Source organism: Helicoverpa zea, chromosome 19 (genome assembly GCF_022581195.2).
Source record: "Helicoverpa zea isolate HzStark_Cry1AcR chromosome 19, ilHelZeax1.1, whole genome shotgun sequence".
Lineage (NCBI taxonomy): Eukaryota > Metazoa > Arthropoda > Insecta > Lepidoptera > Noctuidae > Helicoverpa > Helicoverpa zea.
The window spans coordinates 6796093-6804299 of record NC_061470.1 but is presented as its reverse complement, the minus strand read 5'-3'; the positions used below and the strand labels follow the sequence as shown (position 1 = coordinate 6804299).

Here is an 8207-nt window from a genome sequence, read left to right as displayed (position 1 = left end):
AAACACATCAGGCAAACAAAAGTTTGTATGTAAAAAAACACATGGAATAGCACCGCCCTAATTACTGGGGTAAAAATATAAAACGAATCAGCACTATGGAGCCCACGGAACTACTGCGAACTATGGAGCAAATGCCTGCCTTCAGCGCTGAATGGATGTGTCTGATACCGTCACAGTAAAGTATTTGGTATTATCTATACTGAAATATCATCCTCTCTCATTTCTGACTACACAAGTTTTGTGTAACTCATAGGTGGTGATTTTATTGCTAGCCGTACGCATGACAAATAAATGCGTTCTCGAATAATGTCTGACGTCATTTAACTTGAGATAATGCTTAGCTACTGTATCAATAATTTACTTATTAAAAAAAGACTAGCAGTTTCCCAATAGTTGTTTACAACATAAAGCCTATGTTACTCGGGAATAATCTAGGTTCTCAACAGTGAAAGAATTTTACAGTAGTTTCGGAGCTTTTAGGCTACAAACCAATAAACAAAAAAACGTTTCCTCTTTATTATATTAAATTCAATTCAATTATATATTTGGATTTTTAGATTCGATATTAAAAGATATATATTAAACAAGTTATTTTGTAATGGCAGCAGATTACACTTAGGTAGGTTTAATGACAGAGAGGGCAACACTCAAATTAGTCAGCAGACGGGTGATAAAATTGAAAGACACAGAAATAATAGCGACAATTTTATTGGAATTGGCAGTATTTACTTATTAGTAACCATAATTAACCAACAACATAACAGCTTTTTCATCTTTACCAATTGGATTCCTTTATCGATATCAAACGTGTAGAGAGCATGATTGTTTAACAGTCAGAGCTAACAAGTAAAACATTAGAAAGCCAAGTTCAAACTTTCAATTCGATACGAGCACAGCATTGCTGCCTCTTCTTTTTGTTTCATTCAACGATAGAAAAAGAGAGCATTCCGTACTTCTTGTTTCTCCCGTTTTTGTACTTTCATAAAACCATTTAACAACTTACAAAAATAAGCTCATTTTTATTTAAAACAAGTTCATCATATCGAATTGAAAGTTTAAATTAATAATTTCGGTAAATCCTTTTATAGTTTCGTAAAAAAAGCGCGGGCTTTTTAAATAACTTAATTCAGTGGCACTGGTCGACTAAAACATCTGTCAATATGACATTAGTGATGTACCTAAAGTTAGAAGTCCGCGGTTTTAGTACGATAATTTAGTCGTATTTTTTCGGGGTATGAATTTATTCTTTTTTCTCTTCTGGTTTCGATTCAGTTTCAGTTTTGGCTTCAGTGAGCTCGACGATGGTGGCGGGTGCTTCGGGCTCGGGCTGGCTGGTGTAGTTGCCGTCACGCTTGTACCTGTAGTAACGGCCGGTGGCTACCACTGACTGTGTGTCGTAGCAGTTCACGAGGGCATCGCCGTTGCGTCCTGAACAAATGAATAGGAATGAGAACAAAGGACAATCTTGCATTACGAGTCAAGTATGTGGTATTTTATTACAGTGATTGTCATGGTAGGAATGCAGAGGTTTCATCTATTCAGTTGAAATTGTATTGATGAATACCAGTCAAGGAACTCATTGCATTTCAACGATGTACAGAATCCAATCTAAGTTGCCAATCCCACTAAGTATAGTATAGGTATAGTATATGAAGCAATTTACTAAGTACCTTTATTTATTGGATTTCTTAACTAAAAATAGTAGAAATTTACCGTTAGGGCAAGTGCAGACAGCGATGTGCCTACGGGCCATGCAGACGGCGCCGGAGCCGCACTGAGTGTTGCCAAGACAGGGGTCCACGCAGCGGTAGCCCACGCAAGCCAGGTTGTCGGGACACTGGGAGTCCAGCTCGCATTCACCCTGGAGAATAACCACAAAACGTTAAAAAACAGGAAAAACCCCACATCAATGTGTATCATTCAAGTATGAACAGAGATGATAAGTATCACATTTGAAATCGAATGAGATTAATTTGAGGCTTACATCATTGCAACCTTTCCCTTCTTTAGATCGGGTGGGCCTTCTGGTTTCTTCTCATTCAGAGAAGGGACAAAGTTATCATAATAATTTAATCGGCAAACTTACACGTTCGCAAGAGACGAGAGCGTTTCCGATGTATCCGGTAGGACAGGTGCAGACGGGACGCTCGGCGCCGGTGCGGTCGTGTCCGGGGGTGCACTTGGCGTTGGCACCACAAGGGTTGGGCTCGCAAAGGTCACCTAACAGCAAAAATATATTTATTTCTCATTCACAATATTAGTTTGGAGATCTTATTACCAACGGATGAGGCTGGTACATCTGAAAGATGAGATTTATACAATACAGGTTGAAAAGCGTTGTACCGAGTATGGTACCTTGAGGCATCCCACTCATTTTCACATCATCTTCTTTATAATTCGAGCTCTAAAGTGTCAAAAGCTTTAGCAAAATTAAACCAACTTACGGGCTTCGAAAGGTCGGCAGTAAGAGAAGGGATCTCCAGTCATGTTCCTTGGGCAAGAGCAGACGGGTGTCAGACCACGGAGGTGGCACTCAGCGTTGGTTCCGCAGGCATTGATGCAAGGGTCGACACAAGCGTTGTAGATGCAAGCGGGCTTGTAGCTGGGGCATTCACCGTCAGATGTGCACTCAGCTGTGCAGATCCTGTAGGGGTCGCCGTGGTAACCCTGTGGGAGAAAATAACAGTTTTATTAAGTTTCTTTTTGTTTATTACTTATACGTAGTTGAAGCAATTTCAATTAGCACCAGTAATTGTCTGTTTATATCAAGCACTCTAAAAAGTACCTATTATTATGGAATAACTTAAGGGTACTTACTCTGGGGCACTTGCAGATTGCGCGGTGGGCAGCAACAGTCTCACAGTCAGCGTTAACACCACAGTCTCCACAGGGGCTGATACACTTGAAGTCCCGACAAGATTGTTGGGCACCACACTCGCCGTCAGACTCGCATTCGTGGTGACAGCCGGTTAAGGGACTACCCTGGATCACAAAATGTAGTATATTAACATCTTATATTCGTGGGAGATTCGAAGTTTGAAACCAAGGTGTAAAGAATTATTAATTATGTATCGCTACAAAATAAAGAAACCCTGAAAGGAATTGATGATTAAACATACCCTGTATCCAGGTAAGCAAGTACAAATAGCCTGGTTGTTAGCGACGTGGCACTTAGTGTTGGCGCCGCAGGGAGATGGGTGGCAAGCTTCCTCTGTGAACAATATCATAACATTTTCAGTACCTATAGTCCAATAAGAGAGATATTATTGATGATAATAGATTATTTCGTACCTGGGTCGGCGATTCTGCAGGAGCTGAAGGGGTTTCCGGTGTAGCCAGCTGGGCAGGTACAAACCGGGATGTGGTTACGGACCTGTCGGAACAATGACATAATAATATTCCTTTATTAAAGAACTTGCTTCATACAATAAAAGAAAATATTAAAATTGATTGTGAAGAAATATCTTACGTCGCAGTTAGCGTTGACGCCGCAGGCGCCGGCGCAGGGGTCGATACAGTGTTGGTTGACGCAGCTCTGGTGGCCACGGCATTCGCTGTTGTCTAATGAAAACATAAAGTCAAATTAGTTGGGTGCCATCGACTCTAATCGTCCAACTTCTGGTATAATTAATCATAAAGTTCATCCGTAGAGTTGAGAGAAAAACTAATTTAATCGCCCTAATCAAAACTTAAGTCATCATTTCCCTCTTATTGTAGAAATAATAAGTACCTTATGATTTACCAATAATAGCTTAAGTAGGTACTCACCAATGCACTCGATCTTGACGCACTGGGTGAGTGCATCTCCGGAGTAGCCAGGCAGGCAAGCGCAGACGGGCCTCACACTGCCGTGGATGCAGTGGGCCCCGACGCCGCAGGTGTGGGGCCCGCAGGTCACCAGGTTGTCGGAGATCGAGCGCCCGTGCTCGTACAGGTCGCGGCCCAGGTAGTTCCGGGCATAGTAGTTGTGGTAGCGTTGACCTTCAAGGAAATAGAGATGATGTAGATAAAAAATATGATAATGATGTTGATCTAGATTAAGGATGTGATTTATTAAATCATGTAAATGTCACCTTTGTCGTCTTTATAAGAATAGGTAACTGCGAGTGGATACACAATGAATATCAAGCAATTTAAATAAAAAAACACAGATTTATGATGTTTTGGATGGTTACCTAGCAGCCATAAAGATGTTAATGATGTAACAATTTTGAATTTAAATCAAATCCAAAATACCATAAGAACATCGATGGATTGATTTATGATAAAATTATACGACAAATAGACATTAATAAGGAAGCTGCGTCATAAGTAGATCACATTATCAACAACAACATGATTAAAAAACAAAACAAACAGAACAAAAAGTATTTAACCCCCACGCTTCATCAATTTGCATGATGCTGGCAATCAAGCAAAAACATCATTAGGAAAAATAAAAAAACCATAGAGTGGACCTTGGCAACGGACCATATGTGTGGAAGGCTTCGCCTACACGAGACCTAGCGTCCTTGCCAAGTCGCAATGACGGATTTACATTGTTATACAGCACGGCACTCATGTTAGGAATGCAAAATAATATGTTCATTTGTCCGTAGCATTAGACATAAATCTGCAATATTGCAGGCTTTGTTACTTTGACGGGTGTGGCAAATAGACCATACAGCAGCTTCTATTTTCTAGACGAGAAATTATTTTCATTATTTAACAAACTTCTAGTTGTTTCTTATGAGAGTAGTTGGAAACAAGAAATTATGATTTCATAACAACATCTTATCGTCAGAAGCTTCTTTATTCTTTCTTCGAATAAATTAAATTAATCGATTTTAAGGTGCACTTCCTAATTGGTGAATCGATACAGTAAGCTTCCTACTCATTCACCATTACGTAAATATCAGAATCCTGATGAGATGACCGAATACGAGAACTTATGACGAGTTGAAGAGTGCTGTGGGTGTGTTCCGCGTGGTCAGGCAGTCTCGTGCTGCAGCGCTTGACCTTCAGCCATTGATCACATAACTGGCGATTTACAATACGCTTTGTATTTTTATTGACAATGAGTCATAAAATAAAATCTATTATAATAAATTCAATAGCGGAATTTATAATCTATTCTAAATATGTAATAGTGCTTAGGAATACCATCTGGTCCGATTGGAAAAATTATTCCAGCATTATATGGAGAAGCTACTAGATAAAGGCTTTTTTAAATCAGGAAATGTCATGAGCAAAAACCAAATACTAAGGACAGTTTTCCTCATAATTTGGAAAACACGCAGACTAGTAAATTCGCACATTAGACAATTTCTAAGAACACCTATGACGAACAAGAGCATTGTTAACTAATAAGGAAGAAACAAGTGACTTGTCTACAAGTTAGCTTTAAAATGTTGTAAACAAAGTTCGGCTAAGCGGACGGGGTAGGCCCCGGAAGAGATGGCGGGACGAGCTAGACGCTTATAACTGTGATTGAAGGAAACACTTAAAGGGTCAGGAGGTTTGGAGACACGAAATAGGGAGGCCTTTTGCACAGCAGTGGGACAGATTAGGAAAATAAATCTTTTAAACCGCGCGAATCAGTAAATTATATATCTCTGAGGTCTGAGCTACCATCAAAGCCAGTTTGTACTCCATATGTTTTCAGAGACTGGTATTGGTAGTAACAAAAGGTCATATTCAACAAGGATAGTCTTGAATGGCGATGTCCCGATTGCAACATAGGTAAGTGGATGCTTAACTCCGGGGGCCCGATTCTCCTAAGTTAATAATGTCAAAATCGAATAGTAATCGAATCGCAATACGATCGTAATAGCAGTTTTAACCATATCGGGCATTCTGCTACTAATAAAAGACCAATCGTATTCGATTGACATTTGATTGGTGTGCGATTGGTATGCTATTTTGGTAATTTTGGTCTATAAGGTAGTTTGCCGTGCAATCATTTTGCAATCGTAAAACATTTGCAGACAAAATGATTCATTATTGAATGACAGAAAAGAATAAAAACGTTTATTTCAAAGAAAAAATAGCGGAATGCCACATACGCTTCAATAGTAATCGAGTCGGGATTGGATCTCAGTCGAATCGAGTCGAACGTCAATCGAAGGTCGCTTAAGTAAAATTAGGAGAATCGGGCCCCAGGTATCGTAACTTTCGTAATATTTGTTCACAAGTCGTAATTATGTCTACAGTCATCGTAAAAATCTACGCAGTTTCGTAAAAATATCGAAGTATTAAGCACTTTTTTAAATGAAATTAAATAGGTTACAAAACGAGGGTCACTAGGCAAGGAAAACTTGAACTTGCCTAAGTATAAATGATGGCGGAATATGTCTAAGAAGAGCCGTTATACGTTAAAATTAAATCTAAGCTTGAGAGCTTAGGTTGAACTTTTAAAAGTTAATGCAATGTGAAGACCCAATTGCAACATATTTTTCAGCTTACTTTACCAACAACACATAATCTTGTTGCTTTGATCCTCTAAATATTGAGGCAGTAATTAGTTACTCTGAATAACTTACCTTCAGCAGTACCAAAAACCAGGAGCACCAATGGCGCCAACATAAACACCTTCGCGCCCATCTACAGAAACGATCTCATATTATTCAGATATCATCGTCAAAAGTAATCTAAATATTTTTCAGTGAGTATTTATAAAAACTGTAAATTTTTGTAAACATTTCTGTAATGTTTTCCTAATAGTTGTCAAATTGACGCTTCAATTTTCCAGAGAGTCGCGGTGTTTATTTTTTCATTCATGATTTATCTTTTGTCATTGTTAGAGTCAGAGCTACATTCCTCAATCTTCATTTTAATATTGTTATGGGCAGACATACGCGGCTAACAATGCATTAAATATTAAGTTTGTAGTTAATAGATTAAATTAACATCCAATGGTATCTATCAAGCTGAAGTTATTAATGCTTATCTCATTATTAACTTAAGCAAATTGCAGTTAGTAACAGTTTGTTAAACTTCCTCGTCATTGATGTGAACCAACGGACACTATGAATGAGCTACGATACCATTGAAGGTTGTATGTGTCATCCGGTAAATATAAATAAGTACTCGCAATTCGCCTGACCCCTACATTTTCTTCTGTTTATGGTAACGACGAGTCCGTTATTAATACCAACAATTGCAAGAATACCATTCTCCGAAATGTATATTGTTTGATTAAATAAAGCGATTTACTCTTATGAGATAAGTAAAGTTAGTTATTAAATTGACCAAAGAGTTTAAGAGCCTTTAAATTATGAATGATTATTGAATTAAATAAAAAGAATTATACGAATATTCAAATAAAATTGTGTACCTAAGTAATACATAACGTGAAGAGTAAAATAGTTCAGTTATTTTTTTTAATTCTAAATAAATGTTTACATTACACCTTCACCAACTTTACATAACCAAATACATAATATAGATAGTTAGTAACCAAAATTAATCCGATATCACTCACTGCACACTCTCAAAATAATTAATTAAATAAATACTTTTTTCACTGTTATTTTTATAAGCTGCGGCCACAACACTTACGTCTGATTCGTGTATTTTCTCGCGGTGAGATAACAGTCCGTGAGGTATGTGCACCGGCCTTATACTGTTCGAAGCGCCTACGCCGACGCCTATACATACATACCTACTTCTTGTTTGTATAGGAATACATATGGTTAATCGGTAGGTATTGTAAACAGACGTTGAACCCGGCTGTGTTATCATAAGTTTTTCCTGAGAGTATTTAAACGCACAGGATGACAGGAAAGGTTTGCAACCCCTGTTCAGTTTAAGGGCATTCACTACAGTGTTTATTTCAATTTATTTAAAAATATTTTTTATTTAAAAATATTTATCTACTTACCTGAAGTTGCAGAAATATGTGCAATTTTTCATTTATTGTTGCGTCTATTTCTCTCCTAATACCTATATGTTTTTTTTTTTTTATAATACTTACACATTTCAGTGTCATTCTGACCTCACCTTACCATCTCTTCCTCTTCTGTAAGCGGTAGATCTAGACTAGACTCTCATCGCCCGAAGCGATAAATTCAAGTCAGAACTGTTTGGCAAAATTTGGCATTTCTAGCAAAGAAAAGCATGAAAATTCCCCTGAAGTAATTTTAGGAATCTTTTAAAATCTTTCACCTACAATTTATAAATTCTGTAAGTAAATAACAAAATCTTAAACTTTCTTTTGTCAATCTTTC

The 8207-nt window shown here is 37.8% G+C and overlaps 1 protein-coding gene across 1 annotated transcript; it reads right to left on the bottom strand.

The window, feature by feature from the left end:
* Nucleotides 1–692: 692 nt before the first annotated feature.
* Nucleotides 693–7647, bottom strand: LOC124639730 (neurogenic locus notch homolog protein 3). Its single transcript, XM_047177191.1, has 11 exons — nt 7540–7647; nt 6522–6582; nt 3769–3981; nt 3470–3561; nt 3292–3373; nt 3120–3211; nt 2818–2982; nt 2445–2667; nt 2087–2220; nt 1714–1861; nt 693–1428 (listed from the first exon to the last, which is right to left on the bottom strand). The coding sequence occupies exons 2-11, from the start codon at nt 6580–6582 to the stop codon at nt 1241–1243; spliced, it is 1398 nt and encodes a 465-aa protein (XP_047033147.1). The 5' UTR covers nt 7540–7647; the 3' UTR covers nt 693–1240.
* Between the last annotated feature and the right edge of the window lie 560 nt (nt 7648–8207).

What these genes read in the sequence shown, in the direction of transcription:
- LOC124639730 (XM_047177191.1), bottom strand. Translation starts at nt 6,582, where the DNA reads ATGGGCGCGAAGGTGTTTATGTTGGCGCCATTGGTGCTCCTGGTTTTT. An exon ending in CAATCTGCAAGTGCCCCAGA is followed by an intron (nt 2,668 to 2,817) that starts GTAAGTACCCTT and finishes TTTCTCCCACAG; the next exon opens with GGTTACCACGGCGACCCCTA. An exon ending in CTCTCGTCTCTTGCGAACGT is followed by an intron (nt 1,862 to 2,086) that starts GTAAGTTTGCCG and finishes GTTATTCTCCAG; the next exon opens with GGTGAATGCGAGCTGGACTC.